The sequence below is a fragment of the Danio aesculapii genome, chromosome 14, assembly GCF_903798145.1.
Source record: "Danio aesculapii chromosome 14, fDanAes4.1, whole genome shotgun sequence".
Lineage (NCBI taxonomy): Eukaryota > Metazoa > Chordata > Actinopteri > Cypriniformes > Danionidae > Danio > Danio aesculapii.
The window spans coordinates 14,351,937-14,369,348 of record NC_079448.1 but is presented as its reverse complement, the minus strand read 5'-3'; the positions used below and the strand labels follow the sequence as shown (position 1 = coordinate 14,369,348).

General features: G+C 34.7%; 2 protein-coding genes across 2 annotated transcripts in view; one reads left to right on the top strand and one right to left on the bottom strand.

The window, feature by feature from the left end:
* Positions 1 to 1,895: 1,895 nt before the first annotated feature.
* nkx1.2lb (NK1 transcription factor related 2-like,b) lies at positions 1,896 to 5,401 on the top strand. Its single transcript, XM_056472563.1, has 2 exons — positions 1,896 to 2,428; positions 4,256 to 5,401. The coding sequence occupies exons 1-2, from the start codon at positions 2,020 to 2,022 to the stop codon at positions 4,966 to 4,968; spliced, it is 1,122 nt and encodes a 373-aa protein (XP_056328538.1). The 5' UTR covers positions 1,896 to 2,019; the 3' UTR covers positions 4,969 to 5,401.
* A 2,005-nt stretch (positions 5,402 to 7,406) lies between these two features.
* The window catches only part of uvssa (UV-stimulated scaffold protein A), a 70,163-nt gene continuing 60,157 nt past the window's right edge, over positions 7,407 to 17,412 (bottom strand). Inside the window, exons 13-14 of the mRNA XM_056472837.1 lie at positions 8,432 to 8,621; positions 7,407 to 7,908 (exon numbers count right to left, since the gene is read on the bottom strand). Coding sequence (XP_056328812.1) covers positions 7,815 to 7,908; positions 8,432 to 8,621 — 284 coding nt within the window. The 3' untranslated portion in view covers positions 7,407 to 7,814. The remainder of the gene's footprint in view (positions 7,909 to 8,431; positions 8,622 to 17,412) is intronic.

Sequence of the window (17,412 nt, the reverse complement as noted above, 5' to 3'; positions counted from 1 at the left end):
AATAAAACAAATAAGTCTTTCTCCAGAAGAAAAAATATGATCAGACATACTGTGAAAATTTCCTTACTCTGTTAAACATAATTTGAGTAATATTTAAGGGAGAGAAAAAATTAAATGAGGGCTAATATTTCTGATTTTAACTGTATATAAGAACACTATATAGTGTTAGATAAACAATCAAGCTTTCAACAATTCTAGATTTTTCAACTCAGGATTTGTGATTGAACATTATTCAGGTCTATTTTGATTTTAATGTTTATTCTATAAAAAAATATCTTTGTTATTTTAGCTTGGTCACATGATCTGGAATGTAACTGATTCATGCTTAACTTGTCACAAAAGGTGTGTTCATGCAGAAAGCCTTGAGAAGCTGTTGTTATTAACTTGTCAATAATGAATATGTTATTGTCAATGATTTTCCGACATGATGTAGTGAAGCCGTGAGGAAGTCGGCTTGTATGTTGCAGACCGAGGGTGTCTGTGAATTGGACAATTTACATGCAAATGATCTGCATAATATGATTAAATTGCCAAAATCATTCAGTGGGCTATACTGGGAGGATTTTCTAATTACAACAGCAATTTTCATAATCAGCTGACAAAACAGCCTGACTGATGAATTGTGCATGGACAGACAAATCTCAGAACATAATAAAAGTGTGCTGTAAACAGTACATTATTTAATCAGCTTGGTAAAACTGGATGATCCTCTGTAAAGGAGTACGTGCAAATTTAGGCTACACATCTGAGAAACACTCATGGGAAAGCCTATTATAATGCTATTATTTGGCCCTCGATAGATCAGATTAAAAGTTGAATGTCATGGCCTGTGATGCAGGCTCTTCGTTGAGGCTGATATCGGGACTCCCATGGGTCTCCTCATGATGTGATAATCATGTTCATCCTTAGCTGATTGTTTTAGCCATTATTTTGTGCAACTTTTAACTTCTTACTTTTAAAGGATCCTTGCTTTTGATAATTGTGAAGAAAATACCTTGTTTTTGTCGTCCAAAGAAAAAAAAAACTAAATTAAATTTTGTCACACTTCTGTGGAGATTTTCACCTTTAGGTTTTTGCACTCAATGTTGTTTAATTAATATTTTTAATGCCATTTTGGTTTAATACAGAATCTAAGGTTTCATTTACTCTTGGGTGATAATTGTAAACTGGGATTTGAATTTCACACTTTATTTTAAGATACAATTCTTGCTATTAACGAACTCTTAACGTTCTGGTTATTGATAGTAATTAGCAGTTAGGTTAGGATTAAGGAATATGATCATGCAGTACTAATAAACAGCCATATCTTAATAATAGGCAGGTAATAAGCCACTAGTTAACAGTGAGATTTGGTACTTAAGATATTCTGGATACATTGTTTTATATTTACAATTAGTTTGTATTTATGTTCTAAACACCCCAAGGCTGCTTTTAAGTGGGCAATTTTTCTCATTAATTTCTCTGGAAACAATGATTATCCTAACCTTAAGCTAGAGCTGGGAGACGGGCGGGAGAAAGTAAGGAAAAATAAGGCTATTTAGTGTGTTTCCAGTCCAGTGCTCTGCCGTTGACAGCTGTGTATATCAGGGGCCACATCATCGCTCACTCTCCTCTGGAGCTCCTCACACCCGCAGACAGAGATAATAGGCTATTAGAGGCATGGGATTAATTTGTAGCCAATTACCACTCACAGTGGAATATGAATGCATAAATAAGCCAGCGCTTGTGTCTAAGTTTTGGAGCCGATCGGAGCAGTGTGAAGGGGAGGAGAGCCGGCCGGGCGCGCGCGCGTGTGTGCGTGTGACATAAACACTGGGGTGTCCTGAGGGGGACGGTTCAAACCCAAAAACGACCTGAGCAGGGGGACATCAGCATCACCGTCAAGAGACCGGCTGGATCAAGTCCTGAACAACCTCCGAGTAGCAGCAGACCGCACTTATTTTATGTCTTTTCTCCAGCATGTCTCCTGTTGAGTGAAGAACGGCGAGAGAAAGCAGAAGTCAGACCCTCTGGAGAGCTATGAACCGGGAGAAGGTGCAGGTCGGCGACTCCATCGCGCCAGCCGGGGCCGGTGTGATCGTGGTCGCCCCGCAGGACGTCATGGACGACAAGCGCCTCGCTGCCGGAGAACTGCCAGTGTTTAACTGTGCCGGAGGAAGAGACGCTTTACCGGCGGAAAGCCGAGAAACCTCACCGAGACACGAGCCGGTTCCCGCGGGCGCGCCGCCTACCGTCCACCGGACCACCTCATTCTCGGTTCTGGACATTTTGGACCCAAATAAATTTACTAGTAAGAGGCAAACGCCTAACCGGACAGGTTGTGAATTCGCGTTTGGTGCAGAAAATAGAAGTGATGACTCAAATCACACGATCGAGCACAAGTCTTATCAAGAGGACTATGACTGTAAAAAAACATCAGGGATTTTAAGTAAGTGACCTCGTTATCTTCTGACTTTTGTATCTGTTATGTATAAAATTATCGTCACATCACATCACAGCATAAAAACATTGATAGTGCACATTAGGCTAATAAATAAAGCGGACATTAATTTGTTAAGACATTTTAAAATGTTTGAAAATTTAGTTAATAGTTACATTTTGAAATAGTTACATTTTAATGAAAATGTTCTTGCATCTTGAATGACCATATGCAAGAATAAAGTTTTTTTTTTTACCTTTGTATCTCACTTTTTGCTCGAATCAATGTCATCTAAAATTAAGTAGGCCTACAAATTTGATAATATATGTGTAATGTTGACCTATAATTATATCATATTTAAAAAGTAGCTTATAGCCGGTCTATTGTGGGATACTGCTTGAAACATCATATCAAATGAGCATTTTCAGACCTGTTTGGTAAATGTTTATTACAATATAATAAAAGTTTTCATAACTACATTGTTTATTTGTTTTAAAGTAACACGATTGGGGCTGAGCAGTCCACTTTAACTTTAAAGAGCTATAAAGAAAGACTTTAACCAAATGTATTTTCAGAAGGAACGAAATTAATCATTTAAACCCATGTAAACGCACATCAAGTCGATGCTTGAAAAAAAATCTGTAATTCTTTAAACTGATAAAAACTTTTTTTAATTTAATTTTTAAAAACTTTTTAATTTTGTGTGTGAGTGATTTTCGTGTAAACTGCATTAGAACAAATTTTCAGATTATGTTTAGAGTTTCAAGTCTTGTGTTCCGGGCACCATTTGGGTTTTTTAGAGTAATGATCGATATTTCTCTTAATAAATATAATAGGTTTTAATCTTGTAATTATCCGAATTTTGTCCCTATAATTTAGATGTTGAAGAAGGAGAGTTTGCAGCTGCCTGAAAGAGATATACTCATTTCTATAATAGGATATCGACCAGTCTGGAGCAGATCCTCCACATTATCAGCGTCTTTACGCAGCAACTTGCGTTAAATTAAGCGCAATCGAATTGCCTTTAATTGTTTTTTCTTTAGATATGTTAGAGCTCTGTCTCTAGTCTAAATGGTGAAAATAGCAAGCACTGTCTTCGTGGGCATCATCTTATCTTCTGTGCCTGTATTTGCAAGGACAAATATGTGTCAACCCCTATGATTGATTGGAGGCTGAGCGCGAAAGCAATTTTCAATAAACAGTAATTGTAGGCTGCAATAATTTGATAAGGTTTGTGCTGTTTTTAACAGCCGCTTTAAATGGATGAGTAAATTGAGAGTTATCGATTAGACGGCCATGCTGTGATTTAAGATGTCAAGACGAATTGACACGCCAAAGGAAGTGTCATCTATTCAGTCGTCACTTCATAAAGAGAGGGAAAAGAGCGGACAGAACAGAAATATTACTTTAATTTAAGGTGTAAAAAATATTTTGTCGTGTGTGGTTATTTTTAGATTTAAACTTTATTTAGACCTATATATAAAAATGCTGTAACATATTTAGCGAATGAAACTAAAACTGTTTAAGCATCTGAAGCTATATCTGTTAAATGTAAACAGCTTAAATAAATTATTTCTGCGATAATCAATCAAAAAATCTATGATTTTCTTTTAATTCAAAATAATAATAAAAAAAACAATAATTATTAAAAATAGAAACGACTGTAGGATAAAGACAAACGAAATTTGCTGAAATATTTTTTCCTTCCTCTCTTTTCCTTTTTCATAAAATCTATTTAAAAACCTGTTGGTGACACCAAACCCATGTAAGTGTGTGGTATAAATTCACCTGTGCTTAAGGGTCATTTGTTGACTGTGGTGTTTTTTGTTTCTACAGAGGACGGGTTCGTGTTCCGGTCAGATGAATGTGAGTCTGATTTCACCCGAGGGAATCAGTCGGACAGTGAACTCCAGGAGGATCTGTGCAGTGAAGAGAGCAGCGCCCTGACCGGGAACAACGAGGCTGAGTTCGGACAGCACGAGGACGACGACTCGTTAAGCAAAAGTCCAGATGGACAGCAGACACAGCAGTCCTCGTCAAACGGACAGAATCATCAAGTAAAACCCAAACGGAAGCGCTCCGGATCAGACTCAAAGTCTGGCAAACCCAGAAGAGCCCGGACTGCGTTCACGTACGAGCAGCTGGTGGCTTTGGAGAACAAGTTTAAGTCGACGCGGTACCTGTCCGTGTGCGAACGCCTCAACTTGGCACTGTCATTGAGCTTGACGGAGACTCAGGTGAAAATATGGTTTCAGAACCGCCGGACCAAGTGGAAGAAACAGAACCCGGGCGCGGACACGAGCGCGCCGACCAGCGGAGGCGGAGGCGGGAACGGACCGAGCAACGGGCTCGGCGGCCTGAGTCCCCTGAGCCCGTCTCCTCCTATGGGCGGCCATCTGTCCATGCACACCAGCTATCCGGGTCACACGCCCGGTGGCCTCGTCTGCACCACGCAGTTACCATTTCTGCCGGGTCACGCGGTACTGTCACCCTTCATGCTGGGCTCACAGACTTACGGGGCGCCCACATTTTACGCGCCGCACTTATAAGAACAGAACTACGGGGAGGGTGGAGAAATATCCGGTCAAACCCGGGACAGAAACATTTTTAACTTGAAGCACTACGTCGACACACACTTGCAAAGACATTTGATAGGTTTGTCTCTTGAAAAGCGAAATGTATTTCAACCTTGCTGCACTGTGGCAAATACAGAATTAAGTTTACGAATCATTCGGCAATATGTGCTAATAATTCGATTTAATTTCGATTTGCTTCGTTTTGATAAAATGTGAATATTTCTCTAGGTCAAACTGTAAATATTCAGTTATTATGAAATGTGTTTAGACATTAACTTTGGATGCAAATGTAGTAGGGAATAAAATGGTATGTATTGAAGCAAAGAATGAGAAAATTGTTGGACTAATTTTGTGTACAAACATAGGCCTAAAGAAAAGTTTATCTTGATTTTTTTTTACTGTGGGCCATATATTTAAATCTGAATTTGCATAGACTATGCTATTATTTAATTGTTTGTCTCACAATTAAAGGGTTGAAATAAAATGGCAGGTGACAAAGATCAGTTGTCATCAATTCCGTGGGCCTGGCTTTATATGAGAGAAATTCAGTAAACAGAAGGCTGATGTTCTTGACCTTGCACCAAATATTGCCTAGTATTAACTCTGAATTTTATTCGTTAAATTTCGTTTAAGGAATCGCGAACAGGTGTTTTTGGACGTTTTGTGTTTGTATTATTATTATTATTTTTTTTTTTTGCTTTTTCTTGAAACCCTTATATGTAAAGGCTTGTGAAATGGCTGAATAGTAGCTCATGGTTGATTCAGTATAAAGTAAAGAAAGATTTAAAAATAAAAAAATATAGATATCCTGTAGAAAATGTATATATTTATCCTTGTTCTTGTTTTATTGATTTTTAGACCCTTTTTCGTTTTTAAAAGTATTAACGATAAATTAGCCGCTGTAATTGTAGTTAGGTATAGAGATCTGGAGCGCTAATGAGACACAATTTCCTCTTTCAATCGATTTATTGATTTGATAGTTAACTATCAATAACGAGGACTTCAGAAAGGCACTTAAAAAGCACTAAAAAGTACGAAAATATCTGGATTGCATTTTCATTTCATTGTTCGTTAAAATATATTGAACAAATCTGTAATTTATTTATCTAATGTATTTGCAATTTTTGTGTTAGTCAAAGTAATTAAGACTAACTGTTTTAACACGGGATTAAATCGGTTGAAAAATGAATAGGCCGGTTAGCGCATAATTCTTGAGACTAAAATGTCCAATTTGGAGCCACATTTTGAAAGAATTTGAGCCTTTCTTAAAGGGCCATTTTCAATAAATATTTTGCATAAATAACGCAAGCATAGGCTACTATTTATTTAATACAAGATATTCATCAGGGAACATGTTAGTGATTGCAATTGTATGTCCTAAAATTCTACGAATTCGAAAGCTACCTTTTAAAATCTTATATTATTTTAATTACGTTTTGTATTTTTTATTACAGTTAGAATTTATGAAGAACATTTTCTAATATTTCTATACTCATAATAGTCGAAGTTTATTTTTTTGTGATTTGCTTTTTAAATGACCATTAATTTTACGTTCTAGGCTACACGACAATATTTTACCAAGACACGAAAATAACCATCGCCTAATATTAGCAATCATTTCAAATACAGAAACATTTTTTTTTCTCCGACCGACAATTTAATACTTCTAGGAATTTCGGTTTCCTGAATGTTCTTTAAACAGCAGAATAAATGCGGTCTCCAGCTTTAAAGCGTTTTACCAACGCGATGAGTCCAAATTAGTTGATGATGGGTTCTCTTGTTTTTTTTAAGGAAAAATTACTTCCCACTTATGTTATACCTGATGCTTCTGGTAACAGTCACATTCCTTTTACCGGCTAACAGAATGTTAGAAGGAATCATTGTATTTGAACCATTATATCATCACCAGTGCTGTTTTCTACAAGTATCCTGATAATTCTTCTTACATAAAAAATAAATAGACAATTAAAATCAACAAATAAAAAAAAAAAAACATACCTCGGTACATTTTTTCATCCTGTTTGAATGAAAAGCTGCTTTAAACAGTAAACAGCCTATGTAATATCTATACACCTAATTTATAGATGAAATATAATAATGGTAGCACTTATAAAAATGTATCACTCCTTATCATAAGTAGCCTAAATACATCTACATACAACTGGTCTTCAACACTCATGAACAAAAACCAAGACTAAATAAAATAGCTGATGAAAATACTGCTCATTGTTATTAAACATTTACTCATTTAGTTCAATGATGTTAGAAAATGAAAATTTATTGTAAACTTTTTTCCATATTAATCTAAAAGTGACAAATTGTAATAATAAAAATGTGTATAGTAACTACTTTGGAAAATTGCATGTTTTTAGTGGAACTATTAAAGAACATGCAAACATTAAACACTGAAAGTTCAATTTAAGGAAATCTTGACTTACACCTATTCCTTCAATTATTTCTGTCAAATGTTTTTGATCTTCATGTCAAAATGGAAAGGACCAAAGATATGTCTTAATAAAGCAAGTAGAAAATTTACTCCATTAATACGCAGGCATTACAGTTGACACAGATACATTGACAAAACCTACATTCATATTCAAAATTAGGATTCATTAAATACAAATGGTCAAAATTTAAATCATTATACACCAAGTACATACAAAACAATTTATAAATAAGTAAAATAACAAGCATTAAAAATCATTTTTAAAAAATACAGTACTTCATTTGAGGCACAGTTATATGTTGTTGAGGAGAGCTTCAGTTTATTTTCTGTGGAATAACCCAAGCATTTGCATGTGGCAGTGCTGCTTTATCCTTTAATTCAGTGCGTAGTTGAACTGATTTGCAAACTTCTCATGCTTCCTCTTGTCCATCTTGTTCATGACCTCGGTAACTCGTCTCATGGAGCTCCTACAAGAAAACCATGTGAATGAAACTCAAATTCTTCATTTACTCAACCGTTAAATGCATTTATTGACATTAGTTCAACAAATTCAGTGATTTTTTTTATTTGAGACTTCTGTAAAAAGTGATTAGTTGACTCTACCTAAAAAAACTGAGTAAACTTGTTGCCTTAAAATAGAGTCAATGTACAGTAACAGTTCCAAGTTTACTCACCTTTTTTTAAGTAAAGTCAACTTGTAAAGTCAACTTCTCACTATTAAGACAATGGGTTTACTCACTTTTTTAAGGGATAGATCACCAAAAATTAAAAAGATATTTTAAAGAATGCAGATACAAATAAATAAAATACAAACAAATAACTAATGAAGTCAATGGGTCTCGGCAACCAACATTTTTCAAAATCTCTTTATTTGTGTCAACAGAAGAAAGAAACTTAAATAAGTTTTGAAGAAGTGAAGGGTGAGTAAATGATGACAGAATTTTCAAGAGCATTCAAGTAACTAATGGCTTTTTATAGTGGGTTACTTACTTGTTGAAGACTTTCTTCTCTAATCTGGAGCGAGAGGTATTGGCTTTTTGCTTTAAGTCTGTAAGGTTTGGGTATTTTTTCTTTGACTTTCCTTTGTTGCCCTTCTTCCCCTTCCCGTATGTCTTAGAGGAGCCCAGATCTTCTCCAGTTGCGACCTCAATCTCCCTCATCAGCTCTGGGTCTCGCCAGTCTGAACCAATAGGAGAAAGATTCTGTGAAATCCCAACAATGCACCACACACTTCTGCCATACTTCATTACTTAAAAATAGATCTAAATTTGTATGCATTATGCTTAAATGTTTTTGCTATTTAATAATGATCTGATTGGAGTCTAAATCTTTCATTTTGGTATATTTACTAAAATAAATTAAGAATGAACATACTTGTACATCATTTATTAATTGTACACTGAAAAAAATTATTCATAAATGATTCATTGGATTTACTCAATTTTTTTACGTTAAGTGGTTGTAAACAATTTATTTGGGCTGAATTTAAACAAACAAATTAAGTTGAACAGTGCTCAATTTAATTTGTTTGTTTAAATTCAACACAAATAAATTGTTTGCAAGTTTTGCATGCAACACTTTTTTCAGTGTAGTTCATGTTAATTTCTACATTTACAAACACATAGTCAAGCTCTAAAGTAGTGCTTGTTAACATTAGTTAATGCACTGTGAGTTAACATTAGCCAAAAACAAATGACTTTATTTTCATTAACTACTCTGAAAAAAAATGTAAAGCATCCAATTATCATTCATTTCAGTTTATTATTATTTGTTTTATTTTTCAAGTAATATATTTCAAAACATTTTCAAAACAAAGCTCAAAACATAGTTAAATATAAATGTTTTTGATTAAGAGCTCAAAGAAGAAATATTTGTTTTGACCAATGTAAAATGTTAAGATTACTCACACAGGCCAGTGCATGCGTATTAAACAGAAGCTAAAGATGCTTTGTATTTTCATGGACTTAAAAAATATTGTTTAAGGCAAATTATTTATTTTTTATTGGCTCAGGTGATCAAATTTAGATGCAAAACCATAACCCTAAATCTTTTTAATTGGATGAATGAACATTTCATGGGAATTGTTGTTTTGATTAAAGCTATATCTTCTTGTTTAGAACATAAGATAATTTAAATTAATTTACTTTTTTCAACAAGTCAAATATGCTTTGTACCAGGTTATATAAAATTGTTCTCATGGAGATATAAAATAGTCAGGCAAATTATTTATTTTTCATTGGGTCAAGTAATAAAATTTAGATGTGAATCATTACCATAAATCTTTTTAATCTTTTTGATGAATGAAAGTTTTTTCCAGTGTACTACTAACAAAAATGAATAACTGCTGCATTAAATGTATTGTTCAATTGTTTGTCTATATTAATAAATACATTAACACGTGTATTTGTGCTATGTAACAGTTATTGTATAAAAACATTTTGTATATGTCATTGTATACATTTTTTTTAAATTGTTAATAAAAAAATTTATATGTTGATATGTTAATGAAAATGATATGATGTTAATGTTACTTTAACTTATTTTAAGTAACGTTTATATGTAATAGTTATATAATTTTTTAACTTCATCTTTTAGGCGTGTTTAATTTATGTAAGTTGAAACAACTTCATTCATTCATTTATTTTTTTTTTCGGCTTAGTCCCTTTATTAATCCGGGGTCGCCACAGCGGAATGAACCGCCAACTTATCCAGCACGTTTTTACGCAGGGGATGCCCTTCCAGCCGCAACCCATCTTTGGGAAAGTTGAAACAACTTGTAAACTTAATTTGATTCAACTGAAAAATTGAAGCCAGCAACAAATTTATTAGTGTACATTGTTACCATGGTGGTAATAACTATATAAAATATGTTTTAATACAGTTTAATGTTAAAATACAGTTTATGTTAAAATACACTTTAATACAGTAAAACAAAATAGAAAAAGTAGTAGACCAAAATGGAGATGGTATACATACAGTTGAAGTCAGAAATATTAGCCCCCCTGAATTATTAGCCCCATTTATTTTTTCCCCAAATTTCTGTTTAACAGAGAGAAGACATTTAGAACACATTTTAAAACATAATAGTTTTAATAACACATTTCTTATTAATGGATTATTTCATCTTTGCCATGATAACAGTAAATAATATTTTACTAGATATTTTTTAAGACACTTCTATACAGTTTAAAGTGACATTTAAAGGCTTAACTAGGTTATTTAGGTTAACTAGGTTAGAGTAATTAGGAAATTTATTCTATAACCATGGTTTGTTTTGTAGACTATCGAAAAAAAAGTTAGCTTATCGGGGCTAATAATTTTGACCTTCTCTGGAAGAAGACATGCTGTGAAAATTTCCTTGCTCTGTTAAACATAATTTGGGAAATATATATATATATATATATAGACATTTTCTCATGAATAGAAAAAAAATTGAAATAGAATAGAAGGTACAGTGCAGTGGAATAGAAAAGGTTGAGGTAATGAAGTAATGTTTTACTGAAAATAAACTTGAAACAGACCAACACAATCTCAAATGCCAAGTCATAACTTTTTAATTTAGTGGCTATTAGCCACTAATCTATTAGCCTTATTAGCTTATTAATTTGTACAAATTTATTAGTACATTTTATTATGATTTGCTCATTCCCTAATGAGGGGTAGGTTCAGGGGTGAAGTTTGGGGGTTACATTTCATCTATTAAAGAGTTTCTGATTTCTCCAAGTACATGCTTCATAAATCTTTCTTGTGCGAGTTCCAGTCTTAAAAGCATCAACTTTTCATTAAGCCTGTCCTTTACTGTTGATACATGCATATCTTGCAATGATGAAATGGGGGCCGTTAAAGTATTTACAATCTCCCAAGTGTTTAATTGCTACAGAGCACTGCGGTTCATCAGTCTGTAGTGAAGCGCATGCAAGCAACAAACAGCTTTTTCAACTGCCTTTCAGATGAATATGGAGGAGCTGCTCGTCCCTATAAGGATTTATGGAGGTGAAAGGCCTGCGTTACACGAGTGCCTTCAGGGGCCGGTTTTCACTTTGAGGATGATAGGGGGCCCTGCGTTTGACTTAAGCTGTGCAGAAGGGCTCACTACTCTGTCAACAGCTCGCATCTGCATAAGACATGCGCATCACAGACAGCAGCTGCAGACAGCCATTCCATTATCTACAGAAAATACATGTAAACACAAAAATGCCATGAGGATGCTACTGGGGTCCACACATTTAGAATGGAAGAAATGCAGAAATGTGGCGGTAGTGCAGTGGGTATAGAACTGTCGCCTCACAGCAAGAAGGTTGCTGGTTCAAGCCTCGGCTGTGTCAGGTGGCATTTCTGTGTGGAGTTTGCTTGTTCTCACTGTGATGGCGTGAGTTTCCACCGGGTGCTCCAGTTTCCCCCACAAGTTCAAAGAAATGCATTATAGGTGAATTGGGTAGACTAAATTGTCTGTAGTGTATGTGTGTGAATGAGAGTGAATGGGTGTTTCCCAGTGATGGGTTGCAGCTGGAAGGGCATCCGCTGCGTAAAACATACATGTGTTGACTGTGCTTTGAAACAGTGAGTATTTTAAAGGCACAGTATATACATCACCACTAGAGGGTGTGTATGCACTACAAGCAAAGGCGAAGTGGCTTATCAAAGTCAAAATGTACCAATGATATATCATATCAACATGTACATATGCATTACCTTTATGACTTTGACAACACAAGGTGACGCATGGTGTGACAGAAACTCGGATATTACATTTATCTTGGAGTTTACGAATAGCACATATACAACATGGGAGTCCATTTATGTCCAATTTCTGACAAGAAATGAAACTTGTATTTATGATAATTCTGACAGCAAATATAAAGACAGTACAAGAGCAGAGTGAAATGCCCTACTGTATTTGAAAGGATTTTTTTTCAAGTTTTAAGTTCCACCACATGTCCACATGCTTTGAAACAGTATTTTAAAGGCACATTTTATACTTTTTACCACTAGAGGGAGCATATTAACAACAAACAAAGGTGCAGTGGCTTAAAGTCAAAATGTACTGAAGATATTTAAATTGTTATTCATCTATGTCAATATGCATTACTTTAGGACTTTGACAACATAAGGTGATGTAGCTGGTGTGATTAAAAACTTATAGAACTTAAAAACTTAAATAACATGAGCTCATTCATACATAAACTCACCAATTAGAAATGTAGTCAACATCAACGTACATCAAAGATGAATATAAATGGGAAAGTTAGTAATGATAATTTAGGAATTGCAAATGAATTTAATACTTTTTTAATTAAATCAGTAGAAGAACTCGCAACAAATTTTAATTCTGTGTATATCACATGAAGTAGTAAGAAACTTATCATCTTTTTATATTTCACAGGTTGATGAAAATCCAATTAGCAAAATTATTAATCAAATAAATAGTTCAAAAGCTAAAGATATATTTGGATTATTTGCTTCTTTTATTAAAAAACATAGTTCAGTTTTGTTAAGGCTTGCTAACAAGTTTCCACAACATTTTAAAACAGCAGTGGTGACCCCTGTTTTTAAGTCTGGAGAGTTGGATGAGGTGTGTAATTATAGGCCCATCTCAATTATTCCAGTAATCTCCAAAGATTTAGAAAAGTCAGTGGCTGAACAATTAATGAATGAAGAATAATTTGCTGAACCCTAAGGAATTTGAAATTTGATCAAAATATTCAACAGAAATGGCAACATATTATTTTATAGATATGATAAAAAGCAGTTTGGATCAAAAAAAGGTTGTGGGAGCAGTATTTTTAGACTTTAAAAAGGTTTTCGATACTTTGAATGATGAAGTTCTCATAAATTAATTGAAACAAATGAACTTTTTACAAGCTCTAAACAGATTTAAATCATAATTGGATTGCAGACAGCAATGTGTTTAAATCAACAGTGTGAAGTCAACACTTCAAAAATGCAAACCACAAGGCTCAATACTGGGACCATTGCTTTTCTGTTTGTATATAAATGATTTACAGTACCTGAAAGTTGCAATGAAGTTGGTTGTCAAATCTATGCAGATAATACATTTTTGTAACTTCACAGAAGGCTGCAAAAAATGTTAACCAAGCAACTGGTCTGTTTTTTCCAGTGGCTGCAGGACAACTGTTTAACTCTAAATTACAACAAAACAGTTTCTATGTGTTTTTCGTTAAACAAAGCACTGAATGTATTTAAAATCCAAATTGATCAAAAGGAAACCAAAGAAGTGCGTGAATTTAAATATCTAGGTATCATATTATTTAAATATCTAGTCTGGTGCCCATATTAAGAAAATGTCTATTAAGACAAATTTAAACTACTTTCGTATGACAAGACTATATATATATATATATATATATATATATATATATATATATATATATATATATATATATCTTAAAGCAGCGCAAATGCATGCTAAGATAGATTGATTCACATCAATGGAATGACATGCCTGCTGATTTAAAGTTACAAACAGAACTGCCAGTGTTTTTCGGTAAAACTGAAAGAATGGTTAAAATCTTTACAGCAATGTGAAAATTAAAGGGGTGGTCCACTACAATATATATTAAACTTTAGTTTATGTGTAATGTAGTTATGTGAATATAAACAACATCTCTAAATGTAATACGCTCAAAGTTTAATGCAAAGGGAGACATTGGCTCTTACAGAATTAGCTTAGCAAAGCCTACAGCGAACAAAGTTTGGGGACTACAAAATACATCCGGGTTAGTGAGATCACAAACGCATCAGGTTAGGTGCATTCACCATGCCCATACACCCCGCGGAGTAAAGGGACATGGCCAGAGGCGCTGTAATGTAGCAGAGAAAGCTAAAATGCCATCCAAACACTGCTATTTCCACAGAGCTTGTTTTGTTTCTGTATTTGGACTTTCAAATGACATGACAAACAGAGAGAAGAGCTTACAATTTAATTTTAATTATGTACCAGACAATTATAAAAAATAATATAGCTAGCATTTGACAAAGGACAGCTTCCAGAATCTTTCCCAGTTTAGTGCTGGATTTGGCTAAAAACTCCTCCAACCAAAATAGATGAAGCTGTGAATTGTGAGCCACAACCTGTAAGTATTTTTACTTGTTAAAATTGATCTATTACATGCACAGTTTCTTGCGTTAACAGTTTATTGTAGCAAGGACGTAAACAAGAATGTAAACAACGGGATATGCTGTTTGCCACAGTTAACAGTTTATCTGCAAATTCGTATTCATCCTTCAAACCCCTGTAAACACCCACAGTCTTCAGCAGCGCTGGAGTGTCTCTCTATGCGGCCGCTTTCAGTACGGTCTACATCTTAAATAACAAACTAGCAAAAGATATGTGAACATTTCATATTACTTACACTAGCTTATTCCGAATACATGTAAAAGACATGTCAGATTTTGTTTTAGAGAGCAGGCATGAGGTGTCATTTTCTGTCTAATTCAGGCACAAACTGATATGTTAACAGCTACTCTGACTGGCAGCATTTACACAGAACCAAAAGCGCGTTTAGGTTTAGGGGCGTGATGTTTTTCCTAGTGACGTAGAGCTGATCCATGAATCACAGCACATTATGTTAGCTGACCAATCACAGCCTCTTAAGGGCAGGCCTTTCGGAGGAACTAGGAAATATGAGTAGCTGAGTATCTGTATATAATCAAAATAAGATATATGAAGAAATAATGTGATTTTCATGAGCATGATGAGCACAGGTTGCTTTGCAGTTTATAAACACAACCAAGCCTTAAAAATACACTCTGCACCACCCCTTTAAGTATTATTCATTCAGGCTGGTCAGGTTTAAATTTTTCTTTAGTATGCAGACTGAATTACATGTTGTTTGTGGCTCTGTATATACTGTACGTTTGTCAAGTACAGTCAAACCAGGGGCGAAGCTGCAAGCTTCATGCTATATGCCCTATGTACGCAGCTTCCTATAACAATGTCAAGTGCATTGTAAATAAACAAACAAATAAAAACAAATGTCCAATTTTTGACAAGAACTGAAATTGTATGCATGATAATTCCAACATCAAATATGAAGACAGCATAAGAGCAGAGTGAAAAGCCCTACTGTAATTCAAAGGATTTTTTTACACGCTTCAGCAAATTTCCACCACAAAAGTTCCACCACATTGAAATCTAACAGCACAGATGCTCGATTTTAGGCCACACTTACTGTAGAGTACTGCTTTTTAAACTCTAATTCAAAACTCAAACCATTAAATGACATTCACACCAAATAAATGTGACGTTAGACGCAGCGAAACAAATACAGTGTTGAGAATGAAGAGCAGCTGAAGTATTTGGGGAAGGCTGAAGCAGAAATCAATGGCGCAGCAGGGGAGCAAGTGTTCAGTCAGGGAACTGATGGGCATCACCAGGGTGGGGTGTCCTGTGGTTACCTTGACAACCGGCATGTCGACGGGCAGAGGGCGTGATGGAGTCAAGTGGATCGATAGCTTACTTAGTTACAAAAGATGCTATTTCACAAGCCAGTGGTCAGCGGGCCCCCGAAGTCAGTTGCCTCAGATAACTGTTTGTTAACAAGTAAACTGTGGCCAAAGAAAGCACATCCGACGCTCCAGTGACAGCACGGAGACGCGACTTAATTGGCTTTTAGCACCCGACTCCACAAGAAAAGAAGCCGGAGAGAGAAAGAGAAAAGTGAAAAGCGGAGCGGCAGAGTGAGATGCAGCCTGTCCTATTATCCCAGTATTGATGATGACTTGGATGGGATTCCATCAGTTCATCTCTTCCTGGAGTCACGCAGCCTCCTCATTGGTCTGTTGTCCACTCGGCGCGTTAAAAGAAGGGATTGTGGGTAATGGATGTCTAGGATTTGGCCTGGATGCAGGTTACTAAAGGGCTTTTGACAGTGTAAGAGGACTTGGGTCTTTGTTAAAATGAAGGAAAATGAAAGGAGATTATCAAGCTTTCAGGTTTGATGTCAATTTCGTAAGGCCGCATGGTTTTCAGGTTCATGAAGGAACAGCAGAGTGTTTGTGAGTTGATGAAAAGATAATTATTTTTTCATATATTAAGATAAATAAATGTGGGTGAACAATTATTTTGAATAAAACCAATTCTGCAGTGTAGTCAATGCAATAATCCGATCAAAAGCTAGCATTTAATTGAGTATAAAATGGATGTACTGCATGTTTCTGAGTGTTTACTTTCACGCGTGTATGGTTTACAGTATATGAATATCCTTATGAATATGCAGTAGGATAAATACATATTTTGGCAATGCGACAAATGCTTTTTACTTTTCAAAAAAAGCATAAACAGCTAAATGCTGCTTGCTTTATTCAAACATGTATATCATTTTCAACACAACATTGCTGCAGATCAGCATTTAGAATTTCAATATAAAACATTTTATCTTGTGATAATGATTACAATTATGATATTTTTAGATCTTTGATTTGCAGCATTAGAATATTTAGATTTTACCATTTTAATAGGTTAAAAACGGTTAAAGGTTTATATTAAAGGTTTATATCTTATTTTAAAAATATATGAAACTATTCATATAAATTATTTACTAGAATAGCCCAGATGGAATCTGCACCCACAGAAATCAGCAAAAACCTCCACAGATTTTTGAGCTTATTGTTGAATCTATTTACAGCGGGAAAAATAAGTATTGAACAGGTCATTAATGTTATTCCATGCAAAAAAATATTTTTAAAGGAGCTGTTGACATGGAATTGAACCAGAGATTGGTAAAAACCCAAGAAAACAAACATAAAAATAAAAATAAAACAAAAAAACTAAAATCTTTGAAAAATTTGTTCTGTAAAACAATGAAATGACACAAGGGGAAAATACTAAACTACTAAAACTTACTTAATACTTTATATAATGGGCTCATTTGGTGGTGGCAGCTGAAAGACACCTCACATATGTAGAATAAAGTCACATGACTTTCACTGGTGTGAGTTTTTTTACAGGC